This window comes from Pollachius pollachius (assembly GCF_949987615.1).
Source record: "Pollachius pollachius genome assembly, chromosome: 14".
Taxonomy (NCBI): Eukaryota; Metazoa; Chordata; class Actinopteri; order Gadiformes; family Gadidae; genus Pollachius; species Pollachius pollachius.
The window spans coordinates 14,751,452-14,777,128 of NC_136947.1; the positions used below are offsets into that span (position 1 = coordinate 14,751,452).

The window sequence follows — 25,677 nt, forward strand, 5'->3', positions numbered from 1 at the left end:
AGTGGAGGGCCCCAGACAGAGGGTAAGTCCCCTGATAGAGAGGAGGGCCATAGACCGAAGGCCCCATTAAGGGCCCCAGCAGAGGGGTGCTGACTGAGTTTGTACAGTGACCTCATCCATGACAGCTTCCTCAGCAGTAATCCAGTAATCCAGTAATCCAGCCGTTTGAGTAAAACTGCGAGCATGGCAGGTTTCAGGGTGTGGTTGGAATGTTTGCGCTCAGGACTGCTTCCTAAACTCTTCCTTTCAAAACATATGCGTGTGGAAGGTACACTAATAAAGAGGGATCGCTAAATGGAGCTGGGACTTATGTCTGTGATACTTTTAACATTTAAAAACCCAAGTCAATGTTAGTGACCAGTCAGTGGAAATGCTCCATCACTGGGCATGTTGCTTGGTAAGGTTCTTTCAGCACAGAACAGCAAGCAAGACACACACAGCCAGCAGAAGAGAGGGTCAACAAAGGGACATTTTACAGGAACATTTGACCGTTTAGAACATTTCATCCAAATTCGGTGAATTCAGATGCAAGTCATTATGGAGCAGAAGGTTAGAAGGTTACAGGGCATCTAGCTCAAGCTAGACTGCGGATATCGGGAATTGAATCAAGTACCTTTTGGCTACAAGTCGTACACCATAGCCACTACCATCCAATTTAAATCTCACACTAAGTAATGTTAATTTCCAATTTGTCATTTAAAATGATAATTTCTTATAAACGATTTATAGAGTAGAGCTTGCTGATACGGCAGCTAAAAAGGTCTCTCATTAAAGATAAACAAGGAGTTATTATCATTCAGCAGCTGTAGGACTGTCGGGGCTTACCTGGCATTGGGGCGCCCTCTGGCGGCTGATCAGGGAACTGTCCATCGGACGGCACACTGACTGTCCTCCGCAGACTCCTGCTCCTCGTGGAGTCGGTAGGGCTCTGCAGCCCATCCGATTGGCCCTGGAGGACATCGATATTTCATGTATTAAATAATCATCAATATAAGATCTAATAAATATACATCCTATATTTAATTTAATGTATTAAATATACTCATATCATATCATAAATATACAATAATATGTAATATATACTCTATATATTATATATTAAGTATTCATCACGTCATATTAAAATATGCATCAATATGTCACATATTAAATATACTCATAACATATATTAAATATACATCAATATATCATAAATTATGTGAATATCAATATGTCATATGTCACAGAGACAGAGAGAGGTGAGCGAGAGAGAAGGAGAGCACAGAGAAGGACAGAGAGAGAGACGCTCTGTCTCTGGTATTAATTATGGGCGACAGAGGCTGTGCGTTACCTGGGTCTTGTTGAGCAGCAGCAGGTGCGTGTCTGTGAGGATGCAGTACTTTCTCTCCCACGCGCCGGGCTCTGAAACGGATGGCTGACCGCAGGACAACCGGTAGGCGACGGGCCCCTTCACATCTACACACAAAAGCACAAGCACACACACACACACACACACACACACAAAGAAAAACACAGTGGTCAATATCCAAGAGTGAGTATTTGGAATGCGCACGAGATGAAGACTATTATTCCCGGGCAGGAAACTCTTCAACAAATTTCCCAAGAAACTAACAGCAAGCTAGAGGGTCAGAGGTCAAAGGTCAAACACAGACCGGTCATGCGAGAATCTACGGCCGACTAGATCTATTCAAGCATCAAAGGAAAGCCAGCGTGACTTCATCCATCCTTGTGTCACCATGACAACGGAGTCAATCCAACCCTGATGGCAATGGTAGTGAACCCAGTGCTGCGGTACTGGTAGAACAACTACCCATAATCCTCCACACACTGTGGAAGCTATCACCTTAAACCAACTGTCCTGACCCAGCATGCCCATTCGGAATGCCAAAACCAACAGCTACAGCTAACAACCCAAAGGCCTTGAACAATATCTTTTGGAAGGCCTTGGTTGTGTTCCGGTGCTGTGTTCGGTCACAGACACTCTTCTCGACTGGCCTTCTCGACCAGACCGATCCGTGTACAGCCCCGGCCCGTGTGTAAAGGACAGGGACCGGACCAGCATGAGATTCACCCAACACGCTCGATACTGAGGATATGATCAGAACTCAGAACCGTTGGCAGGACCGGACAGAACTCACAAGACCCAGCCACAAAGAACCTTCCAGAATGAGATTGATTGATCTCAGAATGAGAGGTATTATTCTCAGAGTGAGAGGAATAATTCTCAGAATGAGAACGATAGAACGAGGATGATTATACTCTGAATGATTATTCTGCGTGGTCTCCTGTATCCCAAGACCAGAGGTTGCTCACTTTGATGTGAATCAGCCATGTGCATCTAAAACCCAGGATCACAAGATCCTCAGCAGTGTGCCGAGCCTGCCCGACACGCCACATTGCCATCCAGGTCTGGCGTTTACCAACAACAGACCGCAGTACACGCTGTCCACCTGCAGAGGCCAGTGTGGAGCCTTCTCACCACGAACGCGTACTTCTGTACTGGCTGTCTTGAGTGATGCAGAGACCAGAGGGCGATGGTCTTGGTTGGAGGTCACAGACCTTTCGTCAAGAAGCTGCTCTAGCTGGAAGTGACATGGATGTTAAATATAGCTTTTGTTTTTTTACTTAATAAGATAAGATAACATTCCGATAAGGTGAAAGTGGGTGCCACTGCAGAAATACAGCACAGTAGTATACATTTAAATAAAGATAAGAGAAAATCTAAATTAGGTAAATAAAAGTACAAAAGAAAAAACGCAGAACATACAGTTGGGTGAACAGTTAGGAATGCAGACAGACAGTCACAGTGAAACAGGCAGACAGGCTGGTCGGACACACACTGCTGACTGGATGCTCTATGCTGCTGATGATGGCGGTGGTGAGATGGGCCGAACCGTCCTAGGGTGACCTGCTGCGCTGAGTGTCACCATGGCGACAGCGGAATGTTCCATCATTTATTAATACCTCGTGGAGAGGCTTTGAAGTCTCAGCCACACGTCAATGGAAACGTGAGTGGGTGAGTGGGTGAGTGAGTGAGATGCCTTCTGTTTTAAATCGAACGGTAAGTAGTCAAGTTTAAAGCCTGGCATGATTGTAGCCGGTGTGATGTGGATATATAATAATGACATCTGACAACACTCACACAACCTCAGACCTCAGAGTGCACTGGCAAATCCGACCCCCCCCCCCCCCCGCACTGTACACACACACAAAATGGTCACCCTTCCCCCCGACACACACACCCATACATACATTCTGGTCACCCATTCACACACAAATGCACATTGTACACAAACACATACTGGTCCAGTGTGAATCTAATTAGCTTATATCTCCCGTATTAAACCAGCAGCCAGTACACTTCCATAAACGACAATAACGCCCTGGTTCTCCCAAACCGTTGAAGCCTGGGTAGAGACGCCGGCAGCTGGCCTATATTCACTCTGTGTGTGTATGTGTGTGTGCGTTAGTGTGTGTGGGGGTAAGGGTGTGAATGTGTATGCGTGTGTGTGGGTATGCACGTGCGTGTGTGCCTGCATGTGTCTTTGCTGTGCATTTGACGAGAGCGGCCTATTTCTGTCCGCATAGTAAATCACCCGAGTGGTCCTGTAAGACACACATGCACACACGCACACACACACAAACCCACACACCCACACACACAGTCACACCACACACACCTGCTTTCATTCCGAAGGGACGAGCCAGCAGGACAGCTGACAGCCTGCAGCGCACATTTCTCACACCCTCCAGGGGTAGTGTGCGGGCCAGAGATGAGAGAAGTGTTCGCTCGCACAGTAAAAAACTACAAACGCTCCAAACGCCGAAACCAAGCGACTTTGCCAGAGGCTGTACTTTTGACCGAGCGACAGTAAAAGACGTCTGCTGTCGCTCGGGCGGTTTAGCCGCAAAGAAGCGGGGAATGTAAACGTGAGTCCGTGGACGATTGGCTATAAATCTCGCTTGTCTAATCGCATCAGGGCACCGATGGTGTTGGAAGTGTTTCGGTTTAGGGTTAAGGGTTCGGGTGTGGTTCCCAGGATGGGGCCCCGGACTGGTTCCTGATGAAGGACCTCAGGAGGGCTTTGGACGGGGAATGGTGCCAGGCCCATCCCACCAGTCCTAGGGTCCAGTAGGGGCCTGGGTGACTTCAAAACAATAGAAGTGTGCATGGTGGGGCAACGTTTGCTTTAGATTTTGTGGGGTCACGAAAATGTAAGACCTTAAAATAAAGTTGCGGGACAAAACCGGTTCAGAACCCTCGGCCTAGCAATGACAACATCCTACCCCCGAAATGTCCTCTTTCTTCTCTGTTCAGGGGACCAAATAGTGACTCGTGAGTGCAGTGAACTAGTGACTTTCTAATTTGTTATTGTTTATTATTTCCCCTTCTCGTATTCAACCAGTTCCTATTCCGCACACCAGGCAGTAACTCAGTGGTTCATACAAACATAAAACGTAATCTCTTCCTCTCAAACACACAAACGCAAGCAGAGCTCTGCGTAACCAGTGGCAACGCTGATGTCCCACCTGACCTTGGTGAGCATTGGAAACACAAGGATCCACAGTCCTTCCTGCCGCGGAGTCCCGCCCAGGTCTCACGTGTTCACGTTAGACTCTGAATGCCACTTGTCATGTTCCGCTCGAAACCATGGCAACCTATTCTCCCATCCTTCGATCGGAACCCACCAGAACCGGCACTGGAAAAGGCCAATGATTTAACACTAAACATGACAGTTTTGAGCACAGGATTGCCAGAACATTCTCCATCTGTCTGTACAGAAAACATAAATGTGATTCAGAATATCACCTATTGATGCTGGGGAAGTTGTTTCCTTTGAAATGTATGGGGCTTAATTTCAGCGTAGTTTGAATTTTTGTGGATTCATAAATCTTATATACGTATAGTTACAAACTGACTACATTTACAATACTTTCGACTTTCGAAATTATATATAATAGAGAAAAAATTATGAAATATAAAAGTGCGGTAATGCAGTCAGGGCAGTGATTTTTGGTTCAAGGTTCTGGTGATCTTGGTCCAAATGCAGTGTGCCCTGGGATGACCCCCCGGCACCAGAGGGGGGAGAGATGGATTTTCCCTGGAGGCCCGGGGTAGGGGGAGTAAGGTAAGAAGGAAAAGTTCATTTAAAGTGACCGTCAACATCTTAACCCCAAACGCTGTGTGTGTGTGTGTGTGTGTGTGTGTGTGTGTGTGTGTGTGTGTGTGTGTGTGTGTGTGTGTGTGTGTGTGTGCGTGTGCGTGTGCGTGTGCGTGTGTTTGCCTGGTTTCCAAGAGTGCCCAGTGTAAGCCGGAGCTGGAGCAATGTGAGAGGTCGGAGGTCATGGGTTATTAATAGCGTGGTGACCGGGGGTTCTGGCCAGAGGCTGGTGCTGGTATGGAGCTGTACAGGAACGTGGGAAGAGCTGGGATGAGTTCTACTGACTCAGCTGTGGGCCTGACACCTGGTGGGAGGGGCCAGGTAGGAATGGGAGGAGCCAGGTGTGAGCGGGAGGAGCAAGAGCTGCTATCATTGCTTTACACGGCGAATGGGTTAGCCTAGTGATTGTAATACTTGCACTTGGTTCTATGAACATCTTTACTGTACCGACAGCGATATATTGTTTCACTTCTTATGACAAATGTACTTATTGTAACAAATGCACTTATTGTAAGTCGCTTTGGATAAAAGCGTCTGCTAAATGCCCTAAATGTAAATGTAAGAGTGAGAGGAGCCTGTGTTTATTAAAAAGAACAAGATTGGGAAAGCATTGTTTTTTGGGATTTTTTTTCTAGGTTCAATATAGCTTTAACCAATAAGCGTTGTTGGAAAAGGTAAAGAAGTTGAGCAACGCTAATGCTATTTCTCCTAAAAATCCTAAAAAATAGCAGTTTCTAGGATTATCTGTTATCCTAGAAATATCAGATATTCCCACTATTAGTTGATGAATGACTGGATGTAAATCAGGATTAATGTTGCACCATCCAGCTGGTGACCTGGTGGTGAGCAGCACAGGTGCAGACTCACAGGAACCTGACGACACTGGAAACCCCCACAGGTGAGTGCAGTGAGGTCATCAGCGCTGCCTCTAATTGGTTATAAATCCCTAGGGGGCGGGGTCGGCAGGTTAAGACCACACCTGCCTCCCACTGATCCATTTCCCTCTACAAACACATACAACCTTGTCTCCATGACAACCGGGAAACACAACAATCCCTCATCAGCTTTATCAAGATGATCCCAGCCAGCAGGTGCTCTCTCACACAGTGTGTGTGTGTGTGTGTGTGTGTGTGTGTGTGTGTGTGTGTGTGTGTGTGTGTGTGTGTGTGTGTGTGTGTGTGTGTGTGTGTGTGTGTCAACTTTGGAAGGGAGAGAAAAAAGGGGACAGAAAAAAGAGAAAGACAGTGAAAGAGAGACAGAGAATGGTAGAAAGACGGAGATAGAAAGAGGGTGGAGGAGAGAGAGAGAGAGAGAGAGAGAGAAAGAGAGACGTAAAGAAAGAGAAAAAGAGAGAGACAGACCAAGATCACACGGCATTGTGTGACAAGTAAGTCGTATCTTCAAGGGGAACAAAATAACGCTGATGTCATCAGAAGTTCCCCGTGGCCGTGGGCGGGGGAAGTTATCGGTTAACCAGGACGGACCATTAAGCCCCAGGTCTGCTCAACCTCTCACCCCAAAGCCAGATCGAGCCCTGTGTCGTCTGTAGAGGGTAAACACCACCAAAAAACCACACAAAATCACACAGGACTTCTATGTTGCAGCCGAGTCAAACACGTTGAGGTTTAACCCATCCCAGCCATCATGTCACACCTCAAGCAAAGACAGCTCACAACGACAGCAAAGTATAAAGGTTATGGTGTGATTCCAACGCTTCATTATACAGACGAGAAGAGAGAAATATGACAGAACCAACAAAGCCGACAAAAACAAGCCAAACATCGCCTTTCTTTTTCTTTGAAGGAACTTGACAAAAAGGAATGAAGAAGGACTGAACCAACACACGCTCTGGGGCTAGACCTGCCCTCACCCTGGGCTGCAGTCCTTCGTATCATGGGCTCGACATTGTACTCAATGTTACTGAAGCCTTAATGCTGGAATTCATTTTCAAGCGGTACGCCAGTGCGACTGGCTCGAGTTGTTGTTAACCGTGCTCAAGGATTAAATGTAAATGTTGACTCGAAACACAGGGGTCTAAATAAACCGGCCCCCATTCCGCCATGAGTTGGATATTTGGCACCACCATTCTGGCAGCTGACCATGACTCCGGGCCAGCAACGGCTGTTGCTCTGCCAGGCTGGGCTGGTCCCCGGCCAGAACCGTTAGTCCAGCCGGGACCGTCTGGTGGGGGGGGGGGGGGGGGGGGTCAGAGGACCAGCATTGGCCCGGGGCCCAGCAGGGCGGAGTTAAGCTTTGTGAGGTAAATGACCAAGTGCTCCCAGACGCCCCTTTGGTGAGGTCATGGGCTTGTTCTTTCACTCTCTGGCTGGGGCCATTTGCATACAAAAGAGGCCTAGGTGAGCTCCTCCCATCCCTCCCCCCTAGTTCCTGTTGTGTGTGGTCGTGGTTATCGGGTCAGCCTCGAGGTCTTGCTGAAAGAACAGGTTGGTAGCATGACGCCCGGAGAGTAAACACACAAACACACACACACAGACACACACGCGCGCACGTTAAGCGATAATTAAAAGCCCGGTCTGTTTATAAAGACGGTGAAATGAGTGTGGGGAGCTAAGCGGTGTTTAGCCAGCTGAAGGTGTGTGTATCCAGGAAGCTCTGTTTACAGAGAGAAGTGAAACGTGTCCTCAGATTTAACTACCCAGCATGCAATGTGTGGGGAGAGGGAGAGAGGGAGAGAGAGAAAGAGAGAGGTAGAGAAAGACGGAGAGAGAGAGAGAGAGACAGAGAGACAGAGAGTCTAGCAATCAGTCCTCATAAACCACCAACTTCTCACTGTTGTCATGAGATGCAGGATACACATACACACACACACACAGTTAAAACTTAAATATACACATAAAAATCCCCTAGCACGCTAAAAAGCACTGTAAATACGCACACTCAGCAACACATAGTAAAACTGAAAATACTAAATCAAGCACGCACACATAATCACACAGAAAATGACACAGAAATTCACTGACACACACACACACAGTTACACACACACTAAATCAAAACACACACAAACACACACCCAACCTAACAATGGAACACATCCAGTGAAACAAACAAAACCCCTCCCTCTGTCTCACATAGGGGTCCGGGCTCGAGGTTCTGATAAAACCCACCTCTTAGAACCCGTCGTTGGAGATCTAATCAAACAGTCCCCTGTGTGCACACACACACACACACACGCCTCACATGCACAAACACCTGAAACGCACACACCTCACGAGCATAAGTGTCATACACACACCTCACATGCACACAACTCACGTGCACGTGTCACACGCACACCTCATGTGCACAGATCTCACACTCACATGGCTCACGTGCACACGCCTCACATGCATGTCACATGCACACCTCAAGTGAACACATCTCACACTCACACACCTCACATTCACGTGCATCATGTGCACACACCTCGCATTCACATGCCTCACGCACACACACCTCAAACGCAAACACCTCACGTGCACACAGGCATTACAAGGCTCACGCACGCAGGTGTCACGGCACCTCCGCGTGCAGGCAGCTCCCTGGCCTGGCGTGCAGCGACTGAGAGGTAAAGGATTACAAGGATCACTTCCTTTTCCCGCTAATAGATCATCACCATGGATACGACTCACAGAACTCTCTCTATCTATCCCGAGGAGGGATGAGGACTGGGGGAGGGAAGCCTTGTCTTCTACGCCTAATGTATGCGTTGTAAATTTCCCGCCTGGGATAAATTATGTATCGTCTTATCAATGCAGAACTACCTCCCTCTGGTCCCAAACGCCAGGGAAAGAGAGAGAGATAGGGAACGACAAGGAGTACCGGTACCACAGGTACTCCGGGGTTGGGTGCCTGTCTGCCTCCCGACCGTGGAGCTTTTCAGCTGTCTATCCTGGATCCAGAATGTACCCTAGAACGCTGTCTTTCTGATCTGCCCAAGGGGAAAAAGACCAGTGCAGTTCACAGTTTGGTAGAAAAACAGCAAAAGTCTCCACCACCTCCTGAAAAGGTGGAGGCGGAGGAGACGCCAGGTGACATTGTGCTGGAGTGACCTGAAGATGCTATTTACATAAAGAGGAAGTCTGAGTCTAAAACAGACGAGTGTCTGGTCTGTGCATCAGCTGTGAGAAAAGGAACTCATCATTAATGGCATATCAGGTAGCATGCGCAGAATGAAATACGTGCTTCCAAACAGGGCATAATTCTTCTGCAAACAAGCTTCCTGTATGCCTGCTGCTTGAGAGTTTCATATTCCAGCACCTGGCTCCTATGTGTGCACCACAACTCAAGGTTGAATGCTCGCTAGCGTAAAGCAACTGAAGCTAAATCCATCACAGGACAGTCAGACAACCGTCAGAAAGAATGGAGGAGAATACAGCAACTTCCCATTTAGAATCCGGACACGTTTTGTGTTACAACCTGCAGTGGAACCACAGCGAAGGGGCACGGCATGCTAAAGCCACACACACACAAACGCTAACAACAAGCTCTCCTACCAGAACCGCCCCGGTCCTCTTGAAGGTCCTCGGAGACACTGAGGAACCGACCGATCCGCTGCGACCACGACGACAGCCGTCTCCCGACCAGCGATAGGGTGCTCCTCCTCTCGGCTCCATCCGAGTTCAACTTGTCCAGCGGGGGTCTACCTGGACCACCACTGCCTGGTTCTGACTGGGTCCTGAAGTAGGGGATGAGGCGGTGCAGGGAGCCCGCCCGGCTCCCTTCCCTCTGGGTCCTGGAGAACACAGGCGGGCTGGGCTGTAGATCCATGGGGGAACCCCCAAACCTCCCGGGGGTCGATTCCTGGACTTCTCCGGACATCATCGTACGACGACCAGTCCTCCGTCGGTACCAGACCGGCCGGCTGGGTTCTGGTCGGGCCGGGTGGGGAAACCTGGACCAGTGATGCTTCTGCTGCTGGTGCCAGCGGTACGAGCTTTTGACACCTTCTTCCTGGTCGTGACCTCCACCGGTGTCTGGGACCACGGTCCATGGAGCACTCATGACTACTACGCTCGCAAGGACTTCCTGCTTTCAGCCGATGAGTCGTCTCCAACGTGACTGTCGAGGTGAGTCACTCGGGAGACTTCTGGATCTCCAATCGTACGTCATTACCACCCAAACTCCCTGATAACTTGACTGATAACGGGAAGCTGGTGTTAAGTCTTCAGCGGCGGGTCAGTTTGATTTGAGAGTCCCTCTAATTGGAGAAGTCTGAAACAAAGCCGTTGCTCAACTGGTGATGCTCTTCCTGGGAGGAAGTGGGGAGTTGAATGAGTGCACATGCTTCCTCTAGCGCCGTCCAATCAGCTTTCACCTGATGCTAGACCAAGTTACAGACTGCGGTTTCCCTTTATTGCACAGAACAACATACTGAATGCTGCAAGTGAGTCTGTCTGATAACCGCTAAATCGGTTTAACAACAAACTTCAAGGCAATTTCGGTCAATATGGAAGCAACGAGCTCTAAAGAACATTTATGATAACCATGAGGAAATGGCAAAAACCTTGCCAGTATCATGTTGACCGCTCCCTGAATAAACATTCACTCACACTTCAAAACAGAATAGAGGCCTCTCATTCTTTTACCATTAATCCAAAGCACTCTCAGGGAACATTTCTGAGATTGATGTCATTAAGGAGCAAGCAGGGTTTGGGGTATTTTGCTCAAGGATGCCTACATGGACATCGTGGACATTTGGGCTCAAAGTGGAACCTCAAGGCTTTAGGCAGGGTGGACAAAACCGGTCCCTGGACTACCCCCATGGGCCCAATTCCAACTCTCAGCTCAACTTGTCCTGGTTCCTGGGTCCATTCACTCCGTGAGAACGAGGAGACCATGAATATTCATGAGGAGAAAAACATTCCAACATCCCCTGGCCCCTCCCCCGCAGACCGGTCCTCTGTTCCAATCAGGAGGAGGCATCCCACCGGGTGCAATGAAGGGTGCCTTTGCTTTTGTTACCGGGATGCGGTGTTGGACTGGGGGGGGGGGGGGAAGAGAGCCCAGGGCTCACCACCGAGGGCTGTAATCCAATTTATTCCCAGAATACGAGGACTTTAACTCTGTGGAATCTGAGTATTCAGAGTTGGATCAGGAAGGGAAAGGAAATGAAATCACTGCAGGGATTAAGGCTTCCTAGCAGCCTCTTCCTTTCTGGAGTAGACACATTAAAAGACTCTCAAGGGAAATATTCACACTCTTAGTAGGAATACCATCATGGACACATCATTATTTATCAGACAAAAAAAATTCGGATAAATAATTAAAACCAATACATCAATACTGTTTATTATTTTACCAGTGAACAGAAGTAAAGCCAATGCCAGCAAAACAAAAGTGAATGAACTAAATGATTCAAACAACTACATGATCAACTACAGAGTACGTAGTTCACACTAAACATGGAGGCCTAGTCAATGTTACAGCCCAAGCCTGTAACATTGACTAGGCCTCCATGTTTAGTGTGAACTACGACTTATAAAGCTACGTCATGTCATCCCCCTCATCAGCTGCTCAGCATGTGATGGGTCAGGCAGTGCATCACATCTACAGTCTGAGGCCTGAACCGGCTTAACTTCCACTGAACCAGCACATCCAGGCCCGACCCACCAGCTGGGACGACCAGCAAGCTCCATCAGCCGTCCGTAGACGGTGTAGTCACCTGCCCGTGGCTTCACGAACACCAGAGAAAGAGAGAGAGAGAGGTCTGTGGCCAAAGAAAGACAGAGACAGGGAGAGAGACAGAGACCGATTGAGAGAGAGATATCGAGGTCTCCACTAAAAAGATTCATGTAGTATGGGTGTGCAGCTTTAGTGTGTGTAGAGCGTGAAGCACCCGATCTTGGTGGAATTTCACTATCAAATCATTCAGCAGAAATGTTCATTCAACATTTATAGTGGAAGTACAGATACTTGTCAAGGAGCCGGCAGTCCATGGGGTTTTCTACGGTAGACGGAGGACGTTGGGAATCGAACCCAGAACCTTCCGGCCTGGAGTCCTAAAACACTCGAGACCATCCGGCCTCGTTTGAGATCCACAGACCCCAGTGACCCCAGATGAGCGCCTTTATCTGACACATGTGTGAAGTGGTCTGACATGTGTGGAGTTATCTGGCCCACAGACAGACCTGCTGGACAGGAAGAGAGAGGGGCCTGCCAAGAGCTTCCTGTTGACATCTGAAACCAGGAAGAGGGGAGGAAGTGTGGAGGGAGGAAGAGAGGGAGGATGCGAGGGAGGGAGGGCATAACTTAGCGTCACTCTGCAGAAGGGCCCTGTGTGTTAGCTTACCTCCAGTAGCCAAAAGCCTAACCAGTTTGATTATTAATGACTCAACATTTACACTACAATATTGATTACGTCACAGTACAACCAGGCATTTGATTGTATACCGAGAGCGGCCCGGTATATGTAATCCTAAATCCTGTTATGCACTGGGAACCGCCCAGTAAAACTCTACACTTAAAAATAAACGGCCGCCGTTTCATACTGGGAATTGCCCTGTGAAATGAGAGCTTTCAAATCGATTCAACCCGGGACATTTATTGATAAACAAGGATTTTTGGAGGGCAGAGTGTAGCACCGACCACGTGGGTGATGGGAATTGGTCTGTCCTCAGTAAAACCACGTTCCTCGTACCACGGCCTTTTGATTAGTGTAAAAACACTCCTGTCTCACTAATGGCACCTTTGGCTAAAAGTGGAACAAGGAGTCCAGTCCAACTCAGGTTACGTCTGGTCCACACGTCTCTCTCTCTCTCCCCCTCCCTCCCTCCCTCCCTCCCTCTCCCTCTCCCTCTCCCGCTGTCTCTCTCTCTGCAGACTAGCCGTCTGGCTGGAGGCGAGAAGAGACGGACGAGAGAGGCTCTCACTTCCGAGGCCCGGTGACTAACTGCATTTGCATTGAGCTGGACCAGGATGAATCGCGGAGGGCAACACACAGGACGCTCTGTTGTCTCGCCCCCCCCCCCTTGGCCCATTCGAAGCTGTGGCGCAGGAGAACTCTGGTGAAAAGGAACACGCCGTCAAAGGAGAACTTGTGCAAACTTGTGAAAAACTCCAACACTATGGGGCTTGTCGTGAGTGCGAGGACACACACAAACGTACGGGGCTCATGATCGGTCAGGTGCTCAACCAGTGAACACATCTTTACTGATGCCGGGTTCCACTCTGGGCGGAGAGAGAGATGGTGGGGGGGGGGAGTGCATTATGTAGCACTATGAACAGTAGCATTAACAACGTTAGCCTATAGAGCAGCTGAAGGTATAGTCGGGGGCTAGCGCTAGTGGCTAAGGATGAATCTGCCTTGTTTTAGTTAGCACCGGCTAACACCTGACCTATTAATTGTCTTGTGTTCAGGTTGGCTAGGGCCTTGTCATGGTATAGGTCTTCTTATAGCACTAGCTGGTTCCTGGTTAGGGGATATGGTCTTGTTGCATCGTTGACTGGTATGTCTGGTATAAATAACGGGAAAGAAGAAGATTCTCTCAGGAGGACCACACTGTCTCTCCGTGGAGGACGGCAGTGCGACAGACTGCATTAGTGCCCCGCAACACCACGGTAACTGTAGCTAGCTTCTTCCCGGAGCTAGCTTAGTGTTGCTAGCCCAAACACTTGAATCCTGAGGAGTCGCAGAGGAAGTCCATATAGAGAGATCCATGTTTGGGAATAATTCTCGTGAGTCATGTATGACATCTGTGACCGTCCTTTAGTCATCAGACCCCTTCCTCGACCTTTCACCCCTGGGATGAGTGTGATCTGGAATCTGATTGACGGTATTACTTCTCACACTGCTTCCCTCTGGATCAGGGCGTCATGTCCCGCCAAGTCTCTCACCAGGGAGCGGGCCTGCTTTGTGTTCTGACAAAATGCATTCTGATGCCGTTCCTCACACCATGTCTGCTGCCGATAGGGCTGCTAGATTATGGGAAAAATCATAATCACGATTATTTTGGTCAATATTGAAATCACGATTATTCAAACGATTATTTTTGAGTTTGAAAAACATGATGTATTTATTCAGCATGTCTCTCCCAAAGAACACTTTGTAACTGAGAACTTTGAAATTTCACCTTGAAAAATACACAAAATGTTGAAATAGAAAATGTTCAAATCTAAAGTAAGGTACAGATATGTATCCAGCTGTTCTGCACTTTCTATAAAACATTTAATATATAAAAATAAAAAAAATTGATTATTTTAGTTTTGTGATCATTTGACGCTAAAATCTAAATTGCAATCAAAATTTGATTAATCGCCCAGTCCTAGCTGCCGCTATATGTATTTCTCACACACACACACACACACACACACACACACACACACACACACACACACACACACACACACACACACACACACACACACACACACAGTTGTTCCACATTCCGAGTGTGCTTTTGCCACAACACCCAAACAGGACAGATTTTATCCCATCGCTTAAAATATGCATGAACCTTGTTCCCAGCTCCACTGTGTCCATTCAGAATGACCTTCTCACGACAACCAATCAGATCAACACATAGTGTCGACCCACAGTGTCCAATCACAACAGAGCCTTCTCTTCCAATCAGAGTAGAGTTCCACTAGGAGACTTACAGTAGAAACCATCATGGATTCTACTGTTTGCACCAGAACAGCACCCCCACCTCACTAAAAATAACCTCAGGCCATAGAATGACATCTGTGTGCGAGTCTTCTAAACCATGAAGTACCCCCCCAGCGCCTGAGTCACACTGAGCATGGCGTGGAACTACCAACCACAGGGGGATCTGTGACCCGGCGGCCGACTTGCTTTGGTTTTTCCACTGGTCTGGTCCTGAAATAGACGCCGGCTTATTTTAGACCAGCGGGGTCGTGGTGGTGCTGGTGGGCAGGGAGAGTAGGTCCGTTTCAGCAGGGGGGATATCCTGTCCTGATTAGAGCGGGGGGGGGGGGAGAGAGAGAGAGACAGAGAGAGCGAGACCGGACACCAGGAGAGGAACGCTCCACTTCCTGTCCACTACAGCGGTTCTATTGTCCTGAGGACGACAAACTGAGACACACATGGCACGAAGAGAGAGAGTAGAGAGAGATAAGGGAGAGAGATCAAGAGAGTGACGGGGGGGGAGAGAGGGAAAGAGAGAGCAAGAGAAGGATGGGCAAAGGGAGAGCGAGCAGGAGGGTGACGGGGTAAGGGGAGCGAGAGATAGAGCTGGGCGATTTGGACTAAAAATTAAATCTCCGATTTTTTCAAACCAAACCCGATTATCGATTTTAATCAATCTTTTTGTATAAGTGAGAAATATATATATTTTTTTTAAGTTTGGATTTTACTTGAAAAATAACAATGATTAACAAAATAAATAACACACATCTCCCACTCTGCTGCGAGCCTCAGTTTGAGATGTTGTAATAAATGGGATGTGCTGCTGATTATGGACTGCTACACACTCACTTTTTTCAGTGCTGTCATGTTGACATTCAACCTTTATAAAATAAAAAAATGTTTTTAATAATCGATTTTCTTTAAAAAAAAAAAAATCGCCCTAAACCATTCATTCAAATTACTATTAAAAATCGATGATTCGCCCAGCTCTAGAGAGATCAACAGAGTGATGGGGGAGAGGGAGAGAGAGACGGAGGAGAGAGAGAAACCTATTTTGTATTTGACAGCCCACTAATTGACAACCTTCCTAACACCTTTCTGTTATATTGTTAGTCCAAGTCCTTTTTCACTGTGTGATGTATTGTTAGACGGACTATTGAGCTTTCAAGAGTCCAGTAGGTGTAGCTAGTGTAAAAGCTTCCTTATCTATGAATAAATAATCTAATTTTACTGCTTGTCACTGTAAATGTACGTTTCCCATGCCAATAAAGCTTTGAATTGAATTGGGAGCTACATGCGCTACACACAACACAAAGAAACTAGTCAGCAACACCCTTCTTACATCCCACTAGAACAAGTGTCACAGGAGGATCAGAACAGAACCAGAATCGCACAGACCCAGTATCAGAACCGAACCAAGATCACAGCAGAACCACTTTTATATAAACAATGTCACTTTTACTGCGCCCCCTTATTAATTATTTCTGAACATCCGTTGACCAGATGACATATAAAGACAAATGCTTTTCTGTGTGTGTGTCTGTGAGGGTATTCCTGCTCAACGTGCTGACCACCTGATCCCGCACATGGCGGGCCCTTCTGGTGACGGGCATCTTCAGCAGAGTTCAGACTCCTGCTTGTTCCCCTCTCTCTCATCCTTTAGTTGACCTGCTGGGGGACACACCTCTCCCCACCACCTCCATCACTCTAAAGACTCCACCTACCTTCCCTCCACAACCTTTAAACCACTATAGCAACCACCTTTCTCACCTGCCTTCACCTCTCTCTCTCCACCACTTTTTAGCTACAACCTCCATCACTGTTTTACACTTTCACCCCTCTTTCAACGGCCTCAATCTACCCATAAAATCCACCACTCTATCTCCTCTGTCTCTCTCCTCCATCAACTCTCTCTCTCTCTCCATCTATCTATCAGACTCTCCTTCACCACTCTCTTCTCCATGCACCCACTCTCTCTTTCATTTATCACACTCTCCATCTACTCACTTCCTCCTCACCCAACACTCTCTCTCTCTCCCCTCCACCATCTCTCTCCCTCCTCAACCAACTCACTCCATCGACTCACTCTCCTCCACCAACTCACTCACGAACCTTGCAGACCCGTCAAACCATCTGAACCAGAACAGAACCTTGACCTTACGTTCTGTCATGTAAGGATCTGAATAATCTAAAGCGAACACTTCACACAGCCGTTCCCCAAAGGAGTAGACCAACGCCTCTTTACTTTGCTTTTTTCTTTATTGTTTTTCCATGTGGGAGGCAACCATGGCAGTAACTATGACAACCACTCAAAACACCCACAGAGTGATGCCGATGACAACATGGACAGACTCCCCGGTAGGGCAGAAAACGCAGACAGATGTTGCAGGACGGAGAGCCAGATGCTGAATGGGGTTTGTTACCTGTAGGGCTCACTACCCTACCACACACACTCCACTGAAACACTAGATGTTTAAGGTGGTGCTGGACCTCCAGATGAATGGTCACCTGTTGAGTAGACTGACCTACAGTACACCTATACTCGTTTACCAATACCCCTCTACACGTTTAGTTTAGGACACGACCTGTAGTAGACCAGGCTAAATCCCCCAATATCAAAACCTTGGATTGATCCTTGTTAAAACCGGAGACCTAATGAATCCTTGATGACTTCATCTTTGGTCTCGTCAGATCCACTAAGTGACTTTTCGAGCTTGCTATTCGTTAGTCACACCCGGCGCACGTGGACTATACAACTCACACGCGAAGCCATCATGCAGAACTAGTGAATAAATGCTGACAGATATACACACATACATGTAGGGCGCGACCGTAAACGTAAAGCGATCATCTCTCTCCATCCACCCCCACCGGATGGTGACCCTGCCTGTCCAGGAATCTGGGCGCGAGCAGCGGTGGTGAGATCATTCAGAAAAACGGTCCGCTTACATCACGGTGTAGTATCGACCGCCCGGTCATACAGAGACACGAGAGAGGGAGGGGAGATGTGAGGGCTCACATCCTCACCACCAGCCTGCCTGAGCAATACCGGCTATGAGTCGAAACAGACACACACACTAACAGAGAACAAACCCACCATGTGTTTTTAACACAGAGTAACCATGTCAGACTCTCTTAGGTCCAGGGACGCCGGGACAAACAAACCATCGCATTGTTTTTGAATGAGATTCGCCTGAAAGGAAAGCAGCGGATCTGAAGCTGTGTGAAACTGGTTGAACAAGACAGAGCCAAGGGGACACTTTCGGGGGAAAGTCCGTTAGGAGCCCAAACAGTTTATACTTTCCTCCCTTTAACTTTCTAAACCATCTTGTGAGTGAGAGTGTGTGTGTGTGAGAAGGAAAGAGTGTGTGATTTTGGTTTATTCCTTTAACTTGTTTTCCAAGCGCCAGGTCAGCCGTCATGGCTTCCTTCACCTGGCCAGTGGCTCCCTAAACACCTCCGCAATTCGCCATCCCAGTGAATTTCCGTTAAACGAGAGTATCGCCGCCTTACCGTAAACCCGGAGCCAGCCCTGTTGCTGGCACACCGTGTCCTCCAGGATCCGTTCCACCAGTGGGTCCACGGAACTTAGTCCCCCGTGAACAGAGTCCACGTCGCCCGCCGCCGAGTCGGTCTCCATACTTCAAAACCCACCCCCTTAGTCCAGTGAGTCACAGGAGAACCGGGAAGAGGACAGGACCCACCGGGCAATGGGCTATTTGAGCCACTTCACGATGAGTTAGGGTTAAATGGCAGCGTTCTTCTCCGTCCTGGTGAGAGTTTCTCCTGTTGGTCCGGCTCCGGTGTACCCAGCTAGCCGTTAGCTCAGAGCGGACTGGCGGACTCGCCGACTCCGGCTCATTGTTCACGTTTATCAGTTAACCTTTAGTCCCGAACCGGGGGTCGACCACAGAACCGGGACCGCCGCCTGACTCAACGTCCACAAGTGCCCTTCGTTTAAATTCCGACAGTGGTGTCCGGAGTGTGGGGCGTCATGTCAGCGAGCAGTGTTGATGTTGACTCGGTGCTCCACGGTGGACCGTCTGCTGCTCTCTCCCACGCCGTGCCCTGCTCCGGGGGGCGCGCCCTGCTCCGAGGACGCGCATCCTGGTGGGGGTGGGGTTGACTGACTGTGTGTGTGTGTGTGTGTGTGTGTGTGTGTGTGTGTGTGTGTGTGTGTGTGTGTGTGTGTGTGTGTGTGTGTGTGTTTTTGCGTGTGCGTGTGTGCGCGTGTGTGTGTTACAGTGAATATTTTAGTTACAGTGAATATTTGATTTTTTCAGATGCTGAATACCAGCAGTCTCTCTCGTCACTGCTGCTAGAAGCTTTACAAGTGGCGTAACGTTATTTAAGTTACTTTAATTCACTTTAAAGTGAATGATCACCCAATGAAAAATTCCATTGCAATCATCAACGAGGCATCTAGCCTAGGACTATGGCCAAATAACATGGGATGTGGTGTGTAGTTTTGGTAGGCCTACCTTTAAAACGTGTTGTGCATGTTTCATTCTGACATCCTCCCGTTCCACATTAGAGACTTGCTACTTAATGAATGAACGCTAGCTACTCGTGATGTGAACTGCAACTGTTTATTCTTGCTCTCAGTGCACTTGCCAACTCCTCAAGTCGTTATGTTTCTTCCAAGTTCTGGGAGAAAGAGCTCTTTGTTCTGCGGTCCATGGGGGACACTGCGAGGGTCACATATTCTGGAGTCTAAATAAGAAAATGGGATTAATGTGAATTTGTGTTGCATGTGTTTCAACCATGAGGTGAAAGGAGCCGTTGAGAATGATTTCTGAAGCGGGATACGTTGCGTCGGTTTTGTTTATCGAGGTTGCTCGGTGACTTAACTCTCAGGGTCTGAATAAACCAAACGAATGGCCGGAACCACGCCGATGTGCCAGAGAGAAGTGGTTCAGGTAGATGTATTGAACCTACCAACTCTGAGGGGAGAGGTGTTATCGACGTCTTCCCAATGCTGCCTCCTTCTGGCCGTTTGCCGAAATGACACCCACCGTCATTAATTCACATTGAATTCTTGTTCTTGTTGATTTTTACTATTTTTTACAAATACATTTGTTGACCGATTAAAGTATTTTCCCCTATTGCAATTCCATATTTCTATTACACCCATGTTTTCCAGGTTTTTGCTTCTGGTGGCAGATTACTAACCGTTTAGAATGAGTCCGTTGGCCAACCCCACCGAAAGGCAACGGCTGCCAAGGACTTTACAATAATCCCGAAAGAACTCATAATAAAACACTTCAGCATGTCTTTAACCACACAGCCTTATGAACAGTGTAACTGTTAACTTAGTTTATGCAGAATTTAGTTTCCACAAAAACACAGAATAATTCCGTTTATAGGCCTATCACATCACAATCTAATTAGGGTAGGCTACTCGGCCTGTACTCTTTTTCATGCTAACGTATTGTGTTTATATACTGTATCTTACTTATTTAAACTGTTAGAGACCAGTACCCATGTACCAGCTCCCTGACTGGAACAACTTACCATTATGTATTATGACACTTATAATACCACCGTTTCTTTATATATATATGACAATGCTATATTACAACACTATAACGTTCTTTATAAGTACTTTATGAAACAATGATATAAGGGCAATAACTACAACTAGCAATAACTAAATTACCTCAATATCAATTTACACAACCACATTTTTTTTAATTTTACAGAGAACAAGAAATTCTCAATCAAAAAAACCTAAAATAAAAGTAAATAAAGAGCACATTCCCTCACAGACCCTTATTTTGAACTTTGTTTTTGTCGACCTTAGTTACAAATCAAACTAGGAACTTTTACTTTGACAATCATTACACCTAATGTTACATATCATACCCCGGAAGTAGATTAATGCTATGCTGTTGAGACTTTCAGAGGAAGAGACTGACTTCACTGCCCCCAATATCACAACACTAGAAGTTTAGCCGTTAGGGAGGTGAATGATGTGCTATGGTGAGATGATATTCAGATATCTGTGCTCAGCCCTCATCAAGAAGTCGGATGCGGTAGAGAAGCTCGCAGAGTCACGAAGTATGCGCAGGGCGGCTCAGCTGACAGCATACGCCGCGATTAAGGCGCAGCTGTTCGGCAAAGACGCGGTTACCCAGGTCCTTAAATCGAACACAGTTCGGCAGATCCGACAGGAAACCTTCGAGCTTCCACGGAGTGTCGACGACATGGGCAGGAAAGCCGGCCGGCTAAAGGACAGTTTGGTGAGAGACGTGAAAGACGGCGTGAACGTTGTTTCGAAGCAGATAAAACGCAAGGGGCGTTGAACGAATCACTCGAAACTGTTTCCAACTCCAAGAAAACACGTGTACGGATTTTGGAGTTGGACTGAATGCATGAAGGCTGCCGGTGAACCAGTTGCTGCAATGAACTACTGAGAATGAACTCTGAAATTGCCTAAAAACACGACCTGCTGATTTCGTGTGCAAGTCATTAAACCCAAATCAAAACCTTATTTGTCTGTAGACTCCTGTACAACTATTTTAACAAACGCTTGATAAAAGCCCCGTGTTTATAAGACCCTCGCATCAGCATGTGTGTAGTCTATCAGGTTATGGTGTGGCATATCTTCTCGTTCCAGACCTAAAATCCCCATTTCATAAAAAAGGCTACGACTGTTGAGTGACAAATATGTTAATTACATGTGTTAATTCAGTGGTTTTTAACAGTATGGACCCAAAGTAATTAAATTTGATTAGTATAAATCTTGAAGATCTCAAACGGGTATACTACTACCGGTACATTAATTAACAAAATGCATCTTTTATGTAAACATGTCAAATATATTCAAGGGGTCCTGGGCAATACCTGTACAAGTGATCCGTGAGAACGTTAGGGAACACCTGGTGATCAGCCTTCAATGTAGCGGTATCAATATTAATAAGTTGAGTGACCAGAAGCTCTAGTCAAAGCATGCGGACAGAAACGTATTTATTCATATTTGAAACGGGTTAAAAGCTGTTTAGATTGCTCAGTTTGATTGCAAATAACACAAGTACACCCCCACAACTTGTCTTGTTAACTTTTTTTATTCCGATTAAAAAAGAAAATTAAAAGACAGACGCGGTGGTGATAACAGAAAAGAAAAATATATATATATTCATATTCAAATATCTTTATACCTTTCTATTTCATCTTACGATTAACAATGCAAAGAAAATAAATCCCGTAGTAGTGCTCAAGTCAAGTTCAATATAGACTTTTATTATAACAAAATAGGCAGTTTACCAAGGGTTGAATCTCATGTACAAGGATCTTAAATCTCTGTGTTTGCATCAGCGTTCGGCAGCCCACACAGCGATGGACGCCTGGAAATGGCGGTTTCTTATCCCCGCGCCTCAATGACTTGGGACGCCAAAGCGCTTTGATGGTGAAAGAAAACAGACAGCACACAAAATGGCCGCTCCGCCAGCGTCCACCTGGTCCGGGGGGGGGGGGGGGGGGGGGGGTTGGTCGTCTGCACAGTGATACACCCGCTCATCTGGTCAGAACTTGAGTCTCGTGTCTCTGATTCCGCGACCTCTGACCTTGTAGCGTTGTTCTTGCGTGAAATGTGTCTGACCCGAAGGGGGGGGGGGGCAGTGTCCAGGGTTCGAAACGTCTCCTTAGTGACGGTCAGGAGGAGGGGAGTGGGCCAACAGTGTTAGGTATTAGAGGCCGGGTCTGTCACCTAAAGCTCCACTTGGTGGGAGATGACCAGCAGGGGGCAGTCTGAGTGTGTGTGTGTGTGTGTGTGTGTGTGTGTGTGTGGAGAAGGAGGTTAAAAAGAGAAAATTAAAAACTAAAAAGCGCAGAAGGAAGATGACGAAGGACCTCTTGACCACGTGTGGGAGGGGACCAATTTGCTCCGCCTCCTTCTTTTACTTCATGACTCCTGAGAGAGAAACTCTGCCCCTCTTTGTTTAAGTTACGCTAAAAGCCCCAGAATTAATTAAAATCAAGAACGATAAAGGAAAGAAAATGGAAAGTCCTCTCCCTTAAACATTAAGGAAGCGTACCGTAGTCTGGGCCACCTCTGGCAAGGCCCTGTGTGTATGTGTGTGTGTGTTTATGTGTGTGTCTATATGTGTCTTTGAGAGAGAGAGGAGAAGTTTCCATATGCAGCAGTTGTCTTAAAAAAAAAGCTAAATTATGAAAAGAGTTGAACAGTGTGTGTGTGTATGTATGTGTGTGTGTGTCTCTTCCTCATAACTTCTCCTTGGACTGGATCCAGATGAAGGGGCCGGATTGGTCCTCGATGATCTGCTTCACAAGGTCGTAGATCTCTTCCAGGGTGTCTCCCTGGACCACAGCTGGAACGAACACACACACACACACACACACGCCCTATTAGACTTGCCTTTACACATACATAGACAGAGTACCCCCTCCGGGGAGTAGGGAGCGCCGTCCCACCTGTGAAATGCTCGGTGAACTCCAGCTCCAGCTTGTTGGCTCGGTCCAGCGTCTTCCTGCCCTGCTCCTCCGTAAGACGCTTGTTCATCTCCCTGAACACACACCAGGACAGGCTGTCACACTGCGGGCTGCGTACTGCTGCAGGGCCCTGGGCTAGTACTAGGGCAGTACCGTCAGTCGTTGTGGTGCTATGGTAGACCTGTTTCCTCTATTGCAGTTTTACAGTAGCATGGTATTATGGTAGTAAAATGGTCATATTGTATGACAGTGTGCACTAATGTAGTATAATGGTAGTATTATGGTACTACGGCAGTACTGTGGTGATACGTTGCTTCTGTGTGTACTAGTGTAGTATAATGGTAGTACTGTGGTTGCCCACTTACATGATGTTCTCCACAGTCTTGGGTTTGATGAAGACAGCGATGGGATGAAGATGAGCCAGCTGCAGCCTCTTGATGGCGTTCCCCGACACGTCCAGAATACAGTGTTTCCCCTGGAGACACCATCAGAGCAGTTAACATGGAGACACCAACAAAAACGTAACCATGAAGACACCACCTCAACCGCTACCATGGATATTAGACCAAGAAGCAGTCGCCATAGAGACACCGTCACGACCCGTAACCATGGACACAGAACCAGTTACCATGGAGACAAAATAATGCAGTTGTTATTTAAAGCCAAGTAGGTCAGAAATTCAATAATACAATTAAAATAGAATTCAAACAAAATATTGAATAATAAATAAATAAGTGTGTGTTCCCAGTCCCACCTTCTCGGCCACCTGCCGGACCGACTGGACGCTGGTGCCGTACAGATGGTTGTTGTACTGGCCCGCCTCAATGAACTTGTGGTCCTGGATGTCCTTCTCCATCTGCTCCCGGGACACCATGAAGTGGTAGTCCCGGCCGTCCACCTCGTAGTCCCGCTTGGGCCGCGTCGTGTCTGCCGCACAACAGAACCTCCTTTACACTTCGAGTTCCACTCATTTAACACGCGAGTCGAGTGTGAACAGCAGAGTACAGGAGCATCGCAGACATGATTCCAGCCAGTGGCGTGGGCCCCCCAAGGAGAGAGCCACAATCAAGACATGGCAACACTGAGGGGGTTTTCATTTGTTTACGTCCACTTTTAACATCAGGTCAGAACGCTGAGCTCTCTGCGGTTCCACTCCGGTTCCTTCCAAACCGAACCATTCCCAGAGGTAACATCCATTAGTTAACATTTAATCCTTTTGGAAATCTAATCAGACACTTAAATGAAGGAGGTAATAAAGGGGGCGGGGCTTACGCGGAACGCAGGAACCAAACTTGTCGGGGAACTCCGAGATTAGGTCATCGTTGATCCGGTCCTTCATGGGTCCCAGGATGATGACCGGACGGGTGTAGTTGACTGGTGGGAAGGAAACCAGCGTTATGGCCAAAGGCAGTCACAAAAAGTCTCTGCCCCCCAGGAAGTAACCAACAAACCAGTGTTTGTACAACAGGAAGTTTTGTAACAAACCATTGTAAGAGCAACAGGAAATAACCCAACAAACCAGTGTTTTTACAACAGGAAGTGATGTAACAAACCAGTGTTAAATTAACAGGAAGTGCAAACCATTGGGCTGATTAACTAAATGAAGCCAGTTCTTCCATCGGCGGTGCCATTAATATTGAGCTACGATGTTAGATAATACCTTTAAAAATCTTTATTGTGGCTGACAGCAGACTCACCTTCGTGCTGGGTGACTGGTTCATAGGACAGGACGTACTCCTCCTGGCCACCTAAGGAACACACACACACTGAGGTTACAGAAATACACTCACACACGTTACAGCAATACACACGCACAGAGTTTACAGCAATACACACACACAAACACACACTGAGCTTAGAGCACAACGAACACACACATACACACAGGTTAGAGCACAACACACACACACACCGGTTAGAGCCATACACACGTTACAGCAATACACACACTGAGGTTACAGCAATCCACACACACTAAGGTTAAAGCATAACACACATACATCAGCGAAATCTCCACTCACTGCTGTTATAGATTCTCTCTGCCACACATTCTCTCTTTGCCACACACACACACACACACACACACACACACACACACACACACACACACACACACACAGCAGGGTGAGTTTGTGTGATCGAGGTGAAGGACAGGTCATGCTGTGATTGCCCTTAAAGCCGTCTGCCATCCTGGTGAGAGCCATCAGTTAGTGGTTAGCATTAGCGTCGATCTAACCTGCTGCTACGTAGATGCTTATTCACAGACGCCGACATACTCATCCACTTAGAAGCCTTAGGGCTCAGATCATTAGTTAGTTTTAAGGGGCCAGCAGGCGCTGCCGTGGTTCCTGGTAGTTAACAGCCAGTAGTTAGTCAACGGTTTGATGGGAGAACACTTACGGTAGCTACTCTCACTATCGCTGGCGTTAGACGTCACATGGTCTGGATTCATAACAAACAAACAAAAACAAAAACAAA

The 25,677-nt window shown here is 47.4% G+C and overlaps 2 protein-coding genes across 14 annotated transcripts in view; both read right to left on the reverse strand.

Moving 5' to 3' along the window:
- The window catches only part of rasal2 (RAS protein activator like 2), a 53,274-nt gene extending 34,551 nt beyond the window's left edge, over nt 1-18,723 (reverse strand). For 2 of the 3 annotated variants that reach the window (XM_079750956.1, XM_079750955.1), the window contains exons 1-3: nt 9,659-10,398; nt 1,331-1,455; nt 826-949 (exon numbers count right to left, since the gene is read on the reverse strand). In XM_079750956.1, the coding sequence (XP_079607082.1) occupies nt 826-949; nt 1,331-1,455; nt 9,659-10,166 (757 nt within the window). In that variant the 5' untranslated portion in view covers nt 10,167-10,398. Of the gene's footprint in view, nt 1-825; nt 950-1,330; nt 1,456-9,658; nt 10,399-18,261 lie in introns of those variants that run through there. The other variant, XM_079750957.1, reaches the window with a different exon arrangement.
- A 3,095-nt stretch (nt 18,724-21,818) lies between these two features.
- The window catches only part of dlg1b (discs large MAGUK scaffold protein 1b), a 65,259-nt gene continuing 61,400 nt past the window's right edge, over nt 21,819-25,677 (reverse strand). For all 11 annotated transcript variants that reach the window (XM_079750965.1, XM_079750973.1, XM_079750971.1 and 8 more), the window contains 7 exons: nt 25,600-25,641; nt 24,897-24,947; nt 24,472-24,573; nt 23,954-24,126; nt 23,565-23,674; nt 23,182-23,273; nt 21,819-23,078 (listed from right to left, as the gene is read on the reverse strand). In XM_079750965.1, coding sequence (XP_079607091.1) covers nt 22,972-23,078; nt 23,182-23,273; nt 23,565-23,674; nt 23,954-24,126; nt 24,472-24,573; nt 24,897-24,947; nt 25,600-25,641 — 677 coding nt within the window. In that variant the 3' untranslated portion in view covers nt 21,819-22,971. The remainder of the gene's footprint in view (nt 23,079-23,181; nt 23,274-23,564; nt 23,675-23,953; nt 24,127-24,471; nt 24,574-24,896; nt 24,948-25,599; nt 25,642-25,677) is intronic.